Source organism: Lygodium microphyllum, chromosome 12 (assembly GCF_053477565.2).
Source record: "Lygodium microphyllum isolate KBCC chromosome 12, Lygodium_microphyllum_v1.1.10, whole genome shotgun sequence".
Lineage (NCBI taxonomy): Eukaryota > Viridiplantae > Streptophyta > Polypodiopsida > Schizaeales > Lygodiaceae > Lygodium > Lygodium microphyllum.
Genome location: NC_141146.1, coordinates 127,641,006 through 127,660,265, shown reverse-complemented (window position 1 = coordinate 127,660,265; position 19,260 = coordinate 127,641,006). Strand labels below are relative to the sequence as shown.

The 19,260-nt window shown below is 43.9% G+C and overlaps 1 protein-coding gene across 2 annotated transcripts in view; it reads right to left on the bottom strand.

Annotated features, from left to right (window-relative positions):
* Window positions 1-311: 311 nt before the first annotated feature.
* The window catches only part of LOC148028245 (uncharacterized), a 39,174-nt gene continuing 20,225 nt past the window's right edge, over window positions 312-19,260 (bottom strand). The window contains exons 2-3 of one of the 2 annotated variants that reach the window (XM_087690034.1): window positions 838-995; window positions 312-536 (exon numbers count right to left, since the gene is read on the bottom strand). In XM_087690034.1, the coding sequence (XP_087546160.1) occupies window positions 523-536; window positions 838-995 (172 nt within the window). In that variant the 3' untranslated portion in view covers window positions 312-522. The other variant, XM_087690033.1, reaches the window with a different exon arrangement.

Below are 19,260 nucleotides of genomic sequence, written 5' to 3'. Positions count from 1 at the left end.
AGATCGCCTTTCAAATAAGGAGCATAAAATAAAGCCATTTGATCGTTGTTCATGTATACTGCAACTTCCTTTTCAGCTACAGCCTACCATAATAGCTTTTTTTCCGCCTACAAAACATATCACACACACCATTCATATGGGTTATTCAAATGTATGCATCCTCCTCCTATGCCCACCCTCAGATCTGGTCTACTCCACATGCTTAACTTCTCAATGCAACATCCACTTCTCATGCACTCAATGGTAAATTCAAGGATTCTCAATCATAAAGAACCTGTGTCATGCACGTTATGCTGTAGCAGCACCTGGAAGACACCAGATTGTGACCAACGTCAAAGACTACTGACTGTGATCAAGATCTGTACCAATACTGAGGCTTGGCATTACAAGGACCAACACAGTGAATAACTTCCATTTAGATTACTGCCAGGGAGTTTTCACAACCTCCGATTTTGGGCAAGCAGCCAGGAAAACCATTACCAGAAATTAGGAACTTCATAATTAACTCAAGAATTCTCCCAACTAGAACCAGGAGGCTGCACCACAGATAAGAAACACATACTTCAGAATTTTAATTAAATTAACTTGCCTGCAATATATTTTTATGCATCTTTACATGCCAAACACCATCCTCCAAGAACTGTCCTCTTCTGTCAGTTCCTACCCCTTCAACATCATTCATAGTCACTATTTCATTGCCCTCCGCACCTTCACCTACTTGATAACCAAATTTCTCATACACAGGTATCTTGTCTGCTTGGGCATGCATGAAACAACCTGTCATGCCCATGCTTCTTGCAATATTTTCAGCTACAGTAACCATTCGCCTTGCTATACCTTGTTGCCGGTGCGGTTTCATGACTGCAATCCTGCCCAACTTGACAACAGTTGAATTTGGAAGTGCCTGCAATCGAAGGGTTCCTACAGGAACAGATCTCCCACCCCATGCGGGTGAAACATAGTATGCCAAAAGATGCACACAGGTCTCGTCTACCCTGAAAAAGCCAACAAAAGTAGAGAGAGAGAGAGAGAGAGAGAGAGAGAGAGAGAGAGAGGTGGGTCAGCCAGCCTTGAATGTATGCCTGATTCCTTTTTAATATATCAAATATCCCAAAATGCATTCATTTGTAGTTCTAAAATCTGTACCTCTGCCAAGCAGGGTACAGTATACCCAAAAAACAAGTAATGTTGGCTGTCCCTATTGTCATTGTATTCTTCCTCCCAAACTACTTGATAGACAACCATGCAAACAGCTGTTCAATTGGCATGGATACAGAGAATGGTTTTAATAGTCTCTTCAAACTCACTGTCATTGAATCTCAGTACTCTGTAGCAAAAAACATATAGATTGAGCTGTGTATTCTTGTACATATATACCCTCCAACCAAGGACTGGCTGGCCAACATGAAAGAATGTTGTCATCTGAAAGAACTAGAGTCTACATAATAGAGTAGTGCAAGAATATTACTGAATGGTACATTTCCCCCATCCTAGACCTCCAGTAGCATTGTTCCTATTAAGCAATCGTCATGTGTATGACATCCTTTCACAAGGGAAAACCAAAAATCAAGGTCACATATAGAAGGAAACGTAGATGTATAGTACAAAAGCACACTCCAAACGCACCTTTGCAAGCAGAAACCATCAGAGAATGGGCCTCGATGGATAAACCTTATGTTATGAGCTTTGGGACCAAGGCACAAATCCCTACTATCACCGGGACGTGAAATTTTGAGATGCTTTAATCTTGCCAATAACTTTTTGATTAAGTTACTGATCAAATGTGCAAGGTTATTTAGCACATGTGATGCACATGATAGTTATTTCATGGTAGCACACCAAGTCCCCGAGGATGCAATGGATGTTAAAGGCAAAAGTTGTGATAAGTAATGCCAACTAGGTTTTGGTGGTCAGTTGGTGTCAATTTTGACCCTAAGACAACTGTTTGGCCAATTAGTGTCAGTGGTGACACTAAGGACTAGCATTAGCGCAACCCAATGTCTATTGTCCAAGTTTGATAAGGTAATGTGTGCATTTCAGTTTATGCTCATTTATTAATTGCTATCAGGTTTTACCACCCTCTCCTAGAAGGAAGGCTGATTTCATGATTCCATTGCCGAGATACCACTCAATCCCTTGATTTGGTGGGGTCCGAGGCACCTGATTGCAAGCCAAAGCTTTATGCTAGTGCTGATTTTTACTCTCAGCTAAGAAACTACAGCAATATGTCTTCATATAGTGAGATGGAATCAAGTAGTGATGATGCCTCTCAGTGTGGACACTCACATGGGGAAGAAGAAAATGCTTATCTCACTTTTACACGATTTTTGAATGCTCCAAAGAAGAACAAGGGCAAGAAAAAAAAGTCATATTCTACACCTTCGAGATAGCAAGGCGCACCAAAGGTAATGCCAAAGCCTTCACTTGAAGTGCCCAAAGAGGCCAATGAAGCACAGCACTTGGTACCTACAGGGCAAGAAATGCAAATGCAAGGCCATCATGGAAGTATCAATCCAATGGATTTTGAACAGTCACGCATGCATGCTATGATGGAGCAACCAAGATACTTTGGTGGTAGCATGATTTTTCATACTATGGTTGAACAAGAATTGCATACGAAAATGTATGGCGCAAATCCCTAGGTATGTAGCAACCAATGCATGGCGTGCAAGGACCAATGTATTAGAGTATGGCTAGAAATGTGCAAAACTAGAAGGGGTTGTTTGAGAATATGGATACCACGGTGAAATTCTCATCATCTTTCCATCCACCGACAGATAATCAATCTGAAGAAACAAATTCCACAGTGTTGGATCTTTTGAGGTGCTATATTTCAAACCACAAGACACGATGGAAGTAGTATTTGTCATTAGTTGAGTTTGCATACAATAGTACAATGCATAGTTCCACTATGCAAAGCTCCATTTGAGGTGGTTGAGGGTGGCAAGAAGGTACCATCTATCCTGCAAACTAAGGATAAGATCTTTGAGGCTGATCGTTATGTGGAGAACTTGGATGCAACCTATGCAAAGATACAATATGCACTTCAGAGATCACAAAAAAAGAAAAAGAAGACAGCTAATCGCCATAGATGTGCTTTGCAGTTTGCGGAGGGTGATAATATATTGATGCGTTTTGAAAAGGCAAGGTTGAAAAAGACGAAAGGAAGAGAGATTCTATCCAAAGTTGAGTATGAGATACTATGGACCCTTCCAACTGTTAGAAAAGATCAGTGATGCGGCATATTGGCTGAAATTACCTCCACATCGATGGATACACAAAGCCTTTCATGTCAGTTTGTTGATGCCTTTTCATGGTGATGTGCCAAAGGATATGTTTGCGAAAATTCAGCCTAAGATTGAGTTGGATGAGATTTTGATACCTAAGCAGAACTTGGCACATAAGGAAAGAAAGATTAGAGATTAAGTTTCCAAAAGATATTTGGTGAAGTTTCAAAATTATTCACCAATGGATGTGAAATGAATGGAAGAGAATAACTTGGCAAACCATCCTCAATTGTTGCAGCTTTACCTAGATCCCTTTCTATTAGAGCCGACTTCAGTTCTCGAGCTCAGTCACGTTTAGCAGAGCAGGGGTCCGGAATATTGCCTTTCAATTAGAGCCGACTTCAATTCCGACTCAATCGGATTCAGCAGAGCAAAGGTCAAGGTATTGCCTAATGCTCAAGGAGGAGGTAGCACTTCCATTCCTCCAGTTGTGAACAGCTCTTGTATGTTATGGATCTCCAATGTATTCAACATGCATCCAAGGTATTGTGCTAACACTATGGGGTCACTACTCAGCGTACTAGTCACTATGAGATATATACAGACAAGCATGGTTGTTACCGTGGCTCTAAGACTATACTTTTGCATTAGTTTGGGATCAATTCATGATCAGTTGAGTAAATGTTGCACATGTGAGGTGTAATTGGGATTAGAGTAAATTTACAAGCTCGGAAACTGGAGGAAATTATAGATGTCAAAGGCAAAAGTTGCTATACGTTATGTTGCACACGTACTTGGTGGTATCTGGTGCTAGTTGTTGGCCTAGGTCATTCATTTGGCCATAAGTGGCAGCATTTTAGAGGTGCCTCACAATAGGTGACTGCATTAAATGTAGGTCTGAGCAGGCAAGGGGCAAATTTTAGGATTTCCTCACAAAGAAAATCAGATCTTTCTCTCATCTAGACTTTCTCTCACCTTTTTCAACCCCTTCTCACGAGATCTCAGTCATCTTGAGCAAATCTCAGTCAAATTTGGTGAAAAACAGAGAAATCTCTATTGTAAACCTAAATTTCTGCAAAAACTAGGGTTTAACAGCCACCTTAGGACCCAAGCCAACAGGAGAAGGCATCGTACACTAAAATCAACACCTGAAATTCATGGAATTGACAAGGATTTCAAATGCCAAGCCATCCACTCTAAATTGGAGCAACATTTGGCCAATTGGTGTAATAAATGATAAATGCCTTAGTCTAGGGTAGGCTAGGGTTAAGTATAAAAGGTGGAGATGTAACATGTGTTGCCATTTTGAAGAATACATGTTTTGAGGTTTCCTTCCTCCCACCATCTAAGAGGGTGCATACTCTTAGCCACCATGATCATGAGATGCATACAATGTCCCACCTTGGCATGAGGTGAGTATTCATGTTGCAGCATTCATCTTTGATTCTCAACCTTCCATGGTAATATAATTTCATGCCTAGCCACCTTGGCTATGGTTTCTTGGAACATATGGTGTATTTTTTGTATTTTCAATTATTTTGCTAGCTGTGAGAATTAGCTATTTTACACCGGTATCAGAGCATGGATTTTGATCCATGAAAGGAGTCATTTTCTTTGGAAAATTTAGTCACAGGAACAGGTGACAGGTAACTAGAGTACAAGATTTAGTTACAGTGGTTGACACAGTTAAAATCGTGACTGGCCATGGTTATCTACATCAAGTCATCACTAATATGAAGGTTCTTGGAGTTGGACATGAAGAAACTGGAGGATCTATGGTGAAAATAGTAGATTGTGGCTCTTTTCATGACATTTTAGAGATCCTTGAGTTAACTATGGTTAACAAGGATTAAGAATGGACTAAAACAAGGGTTACTTTTGTAAAAAAGAGTTTTTCTCTCTTCTTAGTTCTTCCTACAAGCTTCTCTACAACTCCATAGCCAAGATCTTGCTTTTATCTCTTTTCCAGTGCCCTGATGGTCCAAATGGCTACCATAGATCAATCCTTCATTTTGTAAGCTTGCTATAGAGTACCTATATGCCTTGCTTAAGCCTTATTTTGATCATGAGGTAAACGAGTATGTTCTTGGACTATTTGCACCAGTTTTCTGGAGGACAACATCCCTCAACAACGTGAGCAAAATAGAGGCCAATCTTAGCTTCTAGCCTACTCAAGTTCACTTACAAACTCTCTTCCAAGTCTACAACATGATAGAAGCAAGCTTCATCACTCTCTCTTGAAATTCTTGGAGCTTCAAAACCCTAGCCATGACTGAAAATGGACAGCATGAAGATTCCTTTAATTTCTTGAAGATTTGGCTTCTTATTGATGCCTTTTAGCTTCTAACAGTCAAGGGGAACCATCTACAACACACATTGGGTCTACATTGAGGATTTCAAGCGAGATCGGAGCATCTTCTTCTCTTGATTTGGGGCAAACAAAGAAGATTGGAATCATGGGGCTTTTGGCTCTTGATGCCTCCTAAGGCTTTTAGGCATTGGATTTTGCCAAAATTTGAAGGTCTTGCTTCAACATTGCAAGAATGGAGCTTAATTTTAATGTTGCAAGTATATGGACAGCTTATGCAAGTTCAAATACTTCAAACGGGAGAGCTCTTTTCAAGATTTGAAGTCTTCTACTTTCTTGGAAGGTTCATCATTGATTCCCCTTTAATTTTCAGTAACATTTGGAGCTCATAAGGATCATCTCCATTAAGATTATGGTCAAAGGAGCTTTCTTGGAGAAAAATTGGAGTTTATGCGCTGAATATTCATCCTGGGAATTACAAATTGAAGGTATTCTTGGCCATTTCAAGCTAGAGATCAAGCTTTTCAAGTCTCATATGGTTGTTGGAGCTTCGATAATCGTCTACCTTCAACAATGAAAGAGATACTACTACATTTTGCTCTTAATTCCCTTTAATTCCAATTGCTTAAGCCATCCAGTTGCTGAAAAAGGGAGAATTAAGAGTAATTCTATTTTGAAATTAACAACTAAGTGCATATAGACCCAACTTAGGGCTAAATGTGGCTATGATAAATTTTATTTATCCTGCCCACTTAAAATCAATAGCCAATTGATGCTAACCTTTTTCATTTGCTGAAATTTTATGCCTCACCTTGACTTTAGTTGCTTGAATGTGATTAATTGCAATATGGCTGAAAGTAAAAATCAAATGGTAACTGAAATTCATTGTATGTTGTGAGAGGTCAATACCTATCCCTATCCTTTTCCATTTTGATCAATTTTCTTCTTCCACTTGCATATCATTAAAGGGATGAAAAAACTATTTTCAGCCTATTGCATATCATCATTGTTTTCTTAGCCTTAGCATGTACCTTGCCATGTCTATATCCACGAGGAAAAAGTGGATGCTGGGCGAGTTGGTAGGACAAAAGTGAGGTGACCCTCCCCTACTAATGAGGACCCTGAAGGGGAGCATAAACCGGCTTGAGAGGAAAATTTACACACCCCTCAAGTCAAGATCAACAATTGACAATGGTATTTCAGTAAGATCAGCAATTCACAGATGTTACACACGTTCAACAACAAAGAGAACATGGTCATTTAGCCCTCTTGATTACTACAAGTGACAGGGTAATTACTAATCATTTCCAGTAGTTACCAATCAATTACAAGTGTTTCTTGGATACCTACACGTACCCTACAGTCTATCACAGGTCTACTAAGTGTTTTGGGTGTCCACAAGTACTCCAAGGGACAATTTAAGGTGAAACAGAGCATTCACAGGGTATTTACAAGGGACAGGAATTCACAGGACAGGTACACAATTTCAGCTATAAAATTTTCTGTCATGATCTGATCTGAGAGCTTGATATCTTGATTCGAAGAGGGGATGTCAAGCTTCGATTTGAACTAAAAAGTTCAGCAATCAAACATCAGGAGCAAAAGTTATAACAGTTTTTCTGACAGCTGGTATAGTGGGACTGTACCTAGACAGGCTGACAGGAGTGCATTGTTTGAGGTCATTATACCTATTACCCCTCTTGCAAGCTGAGATCTTAACAAATCTAGAATATCCCCACTATATGAGCTTCCTTTGGGTCAAGAAATCATTGGGATTGGTGCAATATTAAGCAAGATATTGTCAGTTTTCTTTCCACACACTTTCTTCAGAAGTAGGTCCAATGCAGCCCAAGAGCATTCATGATGCTATTCAATATGCTGAAAGGTATGGGAAAAAATATAGAAGAGATTCAATGGGTATTCAACCTAAAAGTGCAGGGTATTCCTCACCAAATCAATCTTCTAAGTTTGGAGCTCATTTCAGTCAGCCAAGGGATGTATATAGACAAGATAGCAAGGAAATTAATGCCTACAACAGTAATTACAGCAAAGTGCCTACTTATCCAATGGTTTATGGGTCAAAACCAAGTTTTGGTGGTGGTTCTAGACCAATGGCTAAAGCTAAACAAAACTTTACAAGGGCTAAAAATGCACAAAAGGGATCTCAAAACAGCACTTACAGCAAAGTCCTTTCTAATGATCAAATTAGGGACATGTGATCCAAAGGTTTATGCTTCAAGTGTGGAGAAAAGTGGACACAAGTCCATAGGTTGAAATGTAAATCCAAGACTAGCAAGCTCAATTTTGTCATCATCGATGAGCCTGATGAAGATAAAGGTGAAGAGGGAAATGTGTTTCATGTGGATGCAAACCCTATGGTTAAAGACATGCATGATGAGGAAGATGGAATTAATAATGAGTTCTATGTCAGAGTACAGCGGTGCGGAAGCGTACGACTGAGAGAGAGAGAACGCAGAGAGAGAAAGGAGAGAAAGAGACAGTGGACGATGAAGATCTGCTGTATAAAGAATGCTGAATACAAAGATATACACGGGCGCAGTGCGCTGGACTGCGTGTCTCCACCTCGACGATGCAACCTGCTGTCCACCTCGAAGTCTGCTGCAGTCTGCACTGTCTGCTGTCTGAAATCTGTGAACAGAGACAGAATCTGCGTGTCACCGGTCTGTAATCTGCGTCAGAGAAGTGTGCGAGAGATCTCTGAGACTGCTGGAGACGTCAGGTATAAATAGCCGAAGTCTGCCCAAAAAATAGGACAGGTCGGCAGCCGACTGGGCTGCAGGCAGTCGGACTGCCACCGACTGCCACGTGGCAGTCCGACTGCACAGTCCGACTGTGCAGCCCTGGCTATGATCTCTAACACCCCCTCTCAGAGCCTGGGCAGGGCAGAAGCCTGAGGGATCTGGAATGTCTCCGAAGTATAGCCTGGGGAAGTGCCTTCGTAAACAAATCCGCAAGATTGTCCTCCGTCTTGCAATACTTCACAGTGATGGTCTCATCCAGAAGCTTTTCTCGGATGAAGTGGTACTGGATCTCAATGTGCTTCGTCCGAGCATGAAAAACAGGGTTCCTTGCCAAGGCAATGCAACTCTCATTGTCACATCGCAGCAATGTAGGACGAGTCTGGGGGCACCCAAGCTCCTCCAATAATCTCCGAAGCCACACAACCTCGCATGTGGTGGAAGACGCGGCCCGATACTCTGCCTCAGTAGACGAAAGGGCTACCGTGGGCTGCTTCTTGCTACTCCATGAAATAACACCTGCACCCAAAGTAAAACAGTAACCTGTAGTAGACCGCCTGTGGTCTACGTCACCGGCCCAATCCGAGTCGCACCAACCTGCAAGTACAAGATCTGACCCATCTGTCCCTGCGGGGTAATGAATCCCCAAATCAGACGTCCCCCTCAGATACCGAAGTATCCTCTGAGCAGCCTGCCAATGCATCGTCTTAGGTTCACTCATGAACCCTGCCAAGAGCCCAACAGCAAAACATAGATCAACCCTCGTGTTGAGAAGCCAAATCGACCCAATCAACTGTCGATAGCGGGACGCATCCGCCAAAGGAGAAGCTGAATGGGAAGTGGCCTTCCAGTTCGGATCCATAGGAGTAGAGAGGGCCCAACAATCCTCCATCTCAAAAGACACCAAGAGCTCCTGTACATATCTCTATTGAGAGATAAAGATCCCCCTCTGAGACTGATAAATCTCATGGCCCAAAAAGAAATGGAGTAGACCCAAATCTGTCATCTCGAACGTCCGATGTAAAGCTGACTTCGTCTCCTGGACCTGCTGTGCATCATCACCTGTGACAATCAAATCATCAACATATAATACAAACAGCACACAACCAGCCTCGGAAGTGTAAACATACAGCTGCGGCCTTGGACCGCCGATATCCCAACTGAGACTGGAGAAACGAATCAATCTTCTCGTTCCATGCACGCGGAGCCTGTTTGAGGCCATACAAAGCCTTCTTCAACCTGTAGACTTTCCCATCTGAAGAACCAAAACCAAGAGGCTGCTCAACACAGATCTCCTCCTTCAAATCACCATTCAGGAAGGCCGACTTCACATCCAACTGATAAACAGGCCATCTCCTATGGCCAGCCAAAGCAAGAACAGCTCTAATGGTCGCCATACGAGTTGTGGGGGCAAAAGTATCATGACAGTCAATACCTGGGCGCTACAAAACCTTTAGCAACAAGGCGAGCCTTGTACTTATCCAAAGTACCATCGCTGAGGTATTTGGTCTTGAAGACCCACTTGACTCCAATTACCTTCTTCTTCGGGAGGCAAGGCACGAGTGACCAAGTGCCATTTCTCTCAATAGCCTCCAACTCAGCTTCCATAGCTTTCTTCCATGGTGCGGACTATAAAGCCTCCTTCACGGAGGTGGGCTCTCGATCCTACATAACACGGGTCATCAAACAATAGTTGGAGCAAACAAGCTCCGTAGAATGTGCCTGGTGCCTCCGTGACCGCCGCGGACCATCCTGCGGTCCCCACTCCTTAGGAACCCCCTCGATCCCTGAATCACGGAGTGTGTCACGGGCCCAGCGAGGAGGAGGCCGAACCTCCCCTCGTCGTTCTCCATCAGCAGAAGACTCTGGTATATCCACCGGTGGTAACTCCTCAGAGGTGTCCGGTGGAACAGTAGACTCTGTGTCAGAAACAGAATCATAGTCAAAAGGCACGGGCTCCATTGGAACTGTAGAAGGAGCCCAACTCTCCCCTGGATCTCCAAGAACGGGATGCTCCTCACCCGTTGAAGTAGCCGGAACCTCCACAAACCGCACATCACGGCTAGTGTACACATCCCGCTTGATGGGATCATACAATCGGTAGCCTTGGGACTGGGAGCTGTAGCCAACAAATACCTGTTTTCGGGAAGCCGCTTCAAATTTATCACGGTGAGCCTTGGGAATGTGAACATAGGCATCACACCCCAAAGACCCGAAAGTAAGAAACATCTGGCTTCGTCCCAAAATAAGCCTCAAATGGGGTCATCCCTTCCACGGCCGAAGTAGGAGATCGATTAAGGATGTGGGCTGCAGTAGCCACAGCCTCAGCCCACAGAACCTGAGGGGTCTGTCGGTGCTCCATCATGGTGCGTGCCATCTCGATCACACTGCGGTTCTTCCGTTCAAGAATACCATTTTCTTGAGGAGTATTGGTATTGGCAAACTCCTGGTGAATTCCTCTATCTGCACAAAACCGAGCAAACTCATTAGACACAAATTCACCTCCCTTGTCGGATCGCAAGGTCTTCAACTTCCGGCCTGATCGGTTCTCCTCAAAGAGAAGCCAATCCTTGAAGTGCGAGAAAGCTTCTGACTTTAATGCCAAAAAGTAGGCCCATGTCATCCTGCTATAGTCATCCACGATCAGCATGAAGTACGAGCTCCCACGCAGGGACTCATTCCTCATAGGGCCACATAGATCCGTAGATACTAGCTCCATCGGGGAAGTAGACCGCTGCGAAGCTATGTGGGGAATGGCATCCCTATGCTGCTTCCCCCGAATGCAGGAGACACATGGCTGCTGGCTCACCACTATATCCGGCAACCCTCGAACAAGCTGTCCACGTGACGCCCTCCGAAGATAGTCATAGTTCAGGTGACCAAACCGAGCATGCCATAATTCTGACTGTGACTGTGAGGTAAGAAAAAGAGTAGAGAGGGCGGTGGAAGACTTCAGTTTATAAATGCCGTTCTCCTCATATCCGGATGAGAGAACCTTCCGCGATCCACGATCAAGAACTCGCACCGTAGAACTGTCAAACTCCACCAAAAGACCAAGGGAACAAATCTTATGAACTGAAAGAAGATGGTACCCTAATCCAGGAACATGCAGAACCTCTGAGGTATGGGTACCACCTCGTCCATCCGGAATAAGCTGCATCTTACCCCGACCTGCAATAGAAACTGAAGAGCTGTCTCCAATGAGAATCTGCCCACGCGAGGGTCGTAGCTGGGCAACACCATCTGATGAAGGAGTCATGTGCCGGGAGGCACCACTATCAACAATCCACTCTCGAGCCTAGGGAGCCGTCATCGCAGCATCAGAAGCATTCGGTGAAGCGTCCTCAATGACAGCTAGATGAAGAAATGCAGCTGATGAGGGTGCAGCCACCGCTCCAGAATCCTTAGTGTCCTTCTTCTTGGTGTCCTTCGTGTCTTTGTCAGGGCAATCCTTCTTCCAATGGCCAGTCTTTCCACAAATATGGCATGTGGTGTCTTTGTCCTTGTCCTTCTTGGACTTGTTATCCCCCTTCTTCTTCTTTTGGTCCTTCCCCTTCTTCTGAGAGGCTTGACCTGTCAGCGCCTCCGACTTGGAAGCCCTTTAACTGTTCCTCTTGGTCCAAAACCATAGGAACCAACTCTTCCCAGCGAAGAGTAGACTCTCGCCCCGAAGCAATAAGGGCAGAGTAAAATGTACCGAATCGTGGCGGCAACTGGGACAATAGTGTGATCGCCATGTCTTCGAAGGAAATCGGCTTCCCCACATTCTGAACCTGCATCTATAGCTGCCTTAGCTTGTTAATGTGTTCCCGTAGCGAAGAAGACTTATTTACGGACAAGGTCCGCATCTGTACCTCCAAAGAAACCCTCTTCATTAGGGTCATCCGATTGTACATTTGATCAAGCTCCAGCCATATCTCCCGAGCCACCGTCAAGTGCTCGATGTGAGCAATCACGGCTGTAGTGCATGATAGAAAGAGAAAGGATCGAATCCTGGCATTCAGTTTGTCTCAATGAGACTGGGCCTTGGCCAACTCCGCACGAGCATCGGAAGAGAGTTTGGACTCATCTCTTACCGAGAGCCGGTCAATCTCCTCCTGTACCAACTCCGCCAAATCATAGGACTCAAGGATGGCCAACATCATGACGCGCCAAATGCGGTAGTTGTCGCCGTCGAGCTTCTGATCTGTAGGAAGAGCTGGTAAGACAGGCACCTTCTGGTCCATAATCGCCTAGAACTCCAAGTCCATCTCAGTAGACATCTTTACCTGCAATGCCTTCACAAACGCAAAAGTAGCCCCCTCTGACTGGGAAAACTCAGCCTGCTAAGGCTCTTCCACGTCCTGAAGCTTCTTCACCCGCCAGAGGCGATGAAAAAGCAAAACCTGCACTTGTAGGCTGAAAACTCAAACTTCCTCCGCGTCAAACAGCAGTAAACAGCAGCAAATCCACCACCTGTACTCCTTTCCTGTGCGCCCACACTTGTTTCAGCCTTGTTCCAAGGCGTAGCCCTCCTGTCTGCCCTTAAACGCAAAAAACGCAAATTTGTGTCGCGATGGAAACTCCTCTTCAGGTCGATTCTGCGCTCAGTCAGCCCTTAAAAACTGCTCTGATACCATGTCAGAGTGCAGTGGTGCGGAAGCGTAGGACTGAGAGAGAGAGAACGCAGACAGAGAAAGAAGAGAAAGAGACAGTGGACGATGAAGATCTGCTGTATAAAGAATGCTGAATACAAAGATATACACGGGCGCAGTGCGCTGGACTGCGTGTCTCCACCTCGATGATGCAACCTGCGGTCCACCTCGAAGTCTGCTGCAGTCTGCACTATCTGCTGTCTGAAATCTGTGAACAGAGACAAAATCTGCGCGTCACCGGTCTGTAATCTGCATCAAAGAAGTGTGCAAGAGATCTCTGAGACTGCTGGAGACGTCAGGTATAAATAGCCGAAGTCTGCCCAAAAAATAGGACAGGTCGGCTGCATTAAATGCAGCCGACTGGGCTGCAGGCAGTCGGACTGCCACGTGGCAGTCCGACTGCACAGTCCGATTGTGCAGCCCTGGCTATGATCTCTAACATTCTATGATATTGTGGACAGTTTTCGCTTTGATCCAGGTGGTTCTCTATATGCAATTTCTCATGATGCATGGACTAGTTGTAAGGGAGAAAATACCCTTAGACTCAAGGGGTTGATCAATGGAAAAGTGGTTTATCTTTTGATAAACACGGGCAGCACCCATAGCTTCATAAATACCAAATATTTGCATGGGGCTAAAATTGCTACCACAAGAAATGCAAGTGCCATTGAAGATCCAAGTTACCAAAGGAGCTTATGAGTCAAGCAATGAAGTGTGTCTACGCACTCCTATCACCTTATCTCCTTCATGTACCATACAAGTGAACTTGATTACTTTAGAAATGGGACCTATAGATATTGTCATTGGCTGTGATTGGTTAAAGTCCATTGAAAATTTTTCATTAGACTTGGAAAACATGCAAATGGAGTTCAAATGGAATGGACAGCAAATAGAATTGAAGGGCATTGGTCAAAAACAATTGGAACTCATATCCATCAAGAAGTTACGAAAAGAAATCAATGCAAGATCATGTATCTTCACTCTTTTGCTTGCGAAAGTAGATGAAGAGCAACCATCAAATTGGCTATCTTCTTCTTCAAAGAAAAAGGATCCAAGGTTAGAAGAGCTATAGAAGGAATACAAATATATATTTCTGCCACCATCATCTTTGCCTCCAAAGAGAGGTTAATCACCCTATCGACTTGCTACCTAATACAAAACCCATTAACAAACCTCCCTATCGCTTGTCAAAGTTTGAAAGGAAAGAGGTGGAGCGACAAGACAAAGAGTTGTTGCAAATGGGTTTAATTCAGCCAAGTCAATCTCTGTTTGCCTCTCCCGTGCTCTTGGTTAAGAAGAATGATGGATCTTTTCGCATGTGCATTGATTATAGGGAGTTAAACAAGTCCACAGTGAAAAATAGATACTCGATTCCACGCATTGATGACCTTTTGGATAAGCTCAAAGATGCAAAGGTCTTTACCAAGATTGATCTTCATTCGGGTTATCACCAAATTAGAATAAAGGAAGGAGATAAGTATAAAACAGCCTTTAGGACTAAAAGAGGATTATACCACTTCTTGGTCATGCCATTTGGGCTTTCAAATGTGCCCGCTACTTTTCAAGCTCTCATGAACAAAATATTGCAACCTTTCTTGTTCAAAACAGTCTTGGTATTCTTTGACGATATCCTCATTTATAGCAAATCCAAGGAGGAGCATTTGATGCATGTACAAGAGGTCTTTGACATACTAAGAATATTGAGAGACCCTTTGCCCTTCACCTGCACTTTGTGTTTTTGTGTTTCTACGTTTTGCATTTAGGGTTTGCGTTTAGGTTTTGCAGCCCCAAAAAGGGGCGCCATCCTAGACTGACTGTGCCTATTTATAGGCCACTCTCTCATTCATTCCTTACAGCTGATTCATTCAATCCGTCATCTCTTCTCTCCAGTCTCTCCACTACCCTTACACCCCTTCAAGAGGACATTGCGGTCCATGGTTCGTGACTATCTTCATCATCTTCCTTGTGCTACGGCACCCTTGTTCCCTTCTATCACATTCACTCCATGATTCAGAACTTCATCATTCCATTCATCAGTTTTTCTTCTCTCTTCTCCATGTTTGCCGAGTTTACTCCATGTTCCTCCCCGCCAATCCTATTGTCTCGCTGGTACGTCATCTTTTGACATGGTATCAGAGCTGAATCTACTCACCTAGCAGCGAAGATCCTCCACTCCACTGAAGGCAAAGACGGGTGGTGGGTTTGACATCCACTTCTCTTCTTCTTCCACTGCATCAACATCTCGTTTTTGCAGATTTCAAGTGTTTCAGCTTGCTGCCCACACCCCGTTTGCGAAGGACATCTCAGTCAAAGCTGTCCATTGCTGTTTCCATCAATTGGCGCCTGATTTCCAACCCTCTTCACGCAGTTTAGAGCTGATTTCAGTCAAGTGACTGCTATTCCTATGCAAGCCTGCTGTTGTACAGTCTGCCACATCATCACAGTCCTACTGCCTAAGTTTTTAGTCTTTCTCTCTCCTGCAAGCTGTCCTGCGTACGTTTTTAGTATTTCTCTCTCCTACAAGCTATCCTTCCTGCATTTTTAGTCTTTCTTACCTGCTGCCTACGTTTTTAGCCTTTCTCTCTCTGCAGGTTGTCCTGCCTGCGTTTTTAGTCTTTCTCTCTCCTCACCTACGTTTTTCTATTGGTTGCAACCTCTTACTACTGGTCACATCCTCCTCCCACTGAAAGCTCACTTCTAGCCCTTCCACTACCCTCCCACCGCTTGAGGCGGACATTGCGGTTCATGCTTCACACTGCCCTCACACCCCTTGAGACGGACATTGCGGTTCATGGCTCATGGTGACTGAGCTCTTCCTTCTTCAGCAAGGCACACTGGTATCCATGGCTTCTTTACCAACAGATGTCCAGACTACTAGGTGCTCCTACTATGGCATCACCGGACACACCACCGATGCTTGTCGACTTCAACCTTTGCTCCCCACCCCCCCGGAGTATATGCGTCTTCCACCATGCACTCTTTTCTGGGCCACAGAGATCGTTCTACATCGGCTATCAAAGTACTATGCTCAAGGCAATAAGACGCATCCGATGAGCGCTAAGTCCTTTCGAGCACATGGTGGATCGATTGGCGCTACGATCTCCTGGAGATTGTCACAATGCTAGCGGCAGTCTTCTCCCACTTATTTTCAGGTACAATGGCTTCCACGACCTACGGATCTGCAGTCCGCTCCATCAAAAAACAGTGATTGTTTGATACCGTCTCCTCGTCAGTCTGCTCCTTCGAGAGACAATGGTTGCTCGACTCCTTTCTCTTCTTCGGCTTCCCAGTCTGCTCCACTGAGAGACAGTGACTGTTGCCCACCTCTTGCTTATTTTGAGCCCCACCCTTCCCCACCCTCGACTACTCAGGTTCAAGAGGCTACCTCTGGAAGCTCTTCAGCACCCCAGATACCTTCTTCAGTACGATCGGTGGCACTTCCTTCGTCATCAGATATTTTGGAGTTCGTGATCCATGAGTTTTTGGATTCCCTATCTACTTCAGAGGGGGATTCAGAGGGGGATGTTATTTCTTTGTCCTCAGAGGAGGCATCTACTTCTTTTTCGACTTCAACAGGGGCCCCTCCACCTCCCACCTCAAAGAGGAAACCTACTCCACATGAAGTTCTTCACCCATCCTCTACTTTCTTGGGGTGGCTCTCTTCGACCAGTCATCTCTTCTACTGATACCCAGGATCTTCAGGTACCACCTAGATCGGAACCTCGGAGGTTCAGCCGCGACTTGGTGGCGAGGCCTTCGTATTCCTTCCAGCATGGATGCACGGAGCTAGTGGCTTCTCTCTCGAGATTGAGTTTCGGGTTCTCCAATTCACTCTGTCTACTATTCTTTTCTGCAGGTTCCCTTTCCGGTGGAAATATTGGAACTTCGGGATCCTCTACATCTTCTTCCTCCTCTTCTTCTTGCCTTCGTCCCTTGGTCATCATGGAGCTACCTCCTGAGATCGAGTACGGGCATATCCTTATGATTCTCGGCACCACACAAAGTCCAACATTCCTCCTATGAATTATATGTTTTTATCATCTTTGTACTAGGGCGCTTGGGCAAGTGAGCAATTTCTCCACGAGGGACACTATCCAAGTGACACTTGCTGCATAAACATTGAGGTGGAACTTGCTGCATAAACATTGCATCTCCACCTCACTCTTCTCTTGTTCCCCTTTTTGGGCCTAAGAGGGGGTGTTGAGAAACCCTTCACCTCCAGTTTGCGTTTTTGCGTTTCTGTGTTTTGCGTTTAGGGTTTGCAGCCCCAAAAAGGGGCACCATTCTAGACCTGTGCCTATTTATAGGCCACTCTCTCATTCATTCCTTATGACTGATTCATTCAGTCCGTCACCTCTTCTCTCCAGCCTCTCCACTACCCTCACACCCCTTCAGAAGGACATTGCGGTTCGTGGTTCGTGGTTCGTGGTTGTCTTCATCATCTTCCTTGTGCTACGGCACCCTTGTTCCCTTGTATCACATTCACTCCATGATTCAGAACTTCATCATTCCATTCATCAATTTTTCTTCTCTCCTCTTCTATTCTCCATATTTGCCAAGTTCACTCCGTGTTCCTCCCCGCCAACCCTACTGTCTCGCTGGTACGTCATCTTTTGACAAAGAAGACACACACTCTTTGCCAAAATGTCAAAGTATTCTTTCATGGAAGATGAAGTGGAATACTTTGGTCACATTGTGGAAGAGCAAGGCATTCGAGTGGATCCCAACAAAGTGATTTGTATCAAAGAGTAGCCTACTATAAATTCTACTTGTTTGATGTCTATGAACAAGAGATGTTAGCAATTTTACATGCTATTAAAAAGTGATATCATTATATATATGGTAACCATTTCAAGGTTAAAAGTGATCACCGTGTACTTAAATATTTCCTTTCCCAACCAAATTTGTCCCCTAAACAAAGAAGGTGGCTAGCTACTCTTCAAAGCTATGATTTTAAAATATCCTATATGGTTGGAAACGATAATATTGTGGCGGATACTTTGTCAAGAATGTGGGCATGTTCCATCTCTACAATTTCAATCATGCATAAGAATTGGATACAAGATATCCAAGAAGAGTATTTGCTTGATGAGCAATATCAAAGATAATAAAAGAATTTCAGCAAGGCAAAGGAGAAGAGTATCCCAATTTCAAATGGCACAACGGTCTTTTATGGTATCATGGTAGAGTCTACTTGACACCACAATCTTCTTTCAAAGACCGTATCTTGCATGAGATGCACTCTTCACCTTTAGCGGAACGCCATGGATTGTTCAAAACGTTTGACAATATCCATAAGAGCTTCTATTGAAAGGGTATTTGAAGGGATGTCAAGGATTATATTATACAATGTCTTCCGTGTCAACAAAATAAGGACTCCTCTCTTCTACCCAACGACTCGCTTCAACCACTTCTTATTCCTTAAGGCAAGTGGATTGAAATTACTATGGATTTTATTGTGAAATTACCTACAACTAAGCATGGGTGAAATAACATTTATGTGGTGGTAGACCGATTGACTAAATCAGCTCATTTCATCCCCGCCAAGGCTCAATTTACAACAAAGCAAGTGACTGAACAATTTATGGAATGTATTTTTAAGCTCCATGGTATACCATTGAAGATCGTATCCGATCATGATACTAAGTTCATGGAAAGTTTTTGGAGGAGCTTGTTTACTTCTATAGGAACAATTTTGACTCCTAGTACGGCATATCACCCCCGAACAGATGGCCAAAACGGAGCGTGTCAATAAATGGTTGCAAGTCTATCTTCGACATTTTTGCCATGACACTCAAGCTTCGTGGGATCATTGGCTATATCTTGCTGAATTTTGTTATAATAACACTCATCATATGAGCATTGGCATGTCAGCATTTGAAGCGCTTTATAGATACAAAGTGCAAATACCTTCAGCTCTCTTTCATGAAGATGTGAATCCACAAGCCAAGGCTGAAGTTGAGAAAATGGAAGCTCTTTTACATCAATGTAAAGAAAACATTAGAAAGGCATACGATGTTATGAAGGCTTATGCTGATGAAAAGAGGAGGCCTTTGGAGTTTGAAGAAGGAGATTGGGTATTTCTCAAAGTGCCTAAATCTAGGTATGCTTCTCTCAAAGGCGGTCATAATAAGTTAGCTCATCGTTACTATGGGCCTTATCAAATACTCAAACGAGTTGGCGAGCTTGCATACAAGCTTGATTTGCCTTCTTCAACAAGGATTCATTTTACCTTCCATGTTTCCCAACTTAAGAAATATGTGGGTCCAGCCATAAAGGTTTTAGAGAAGTTACCTCCCATAAATGAAGATGGTCTCATCCTTTATGAGCCT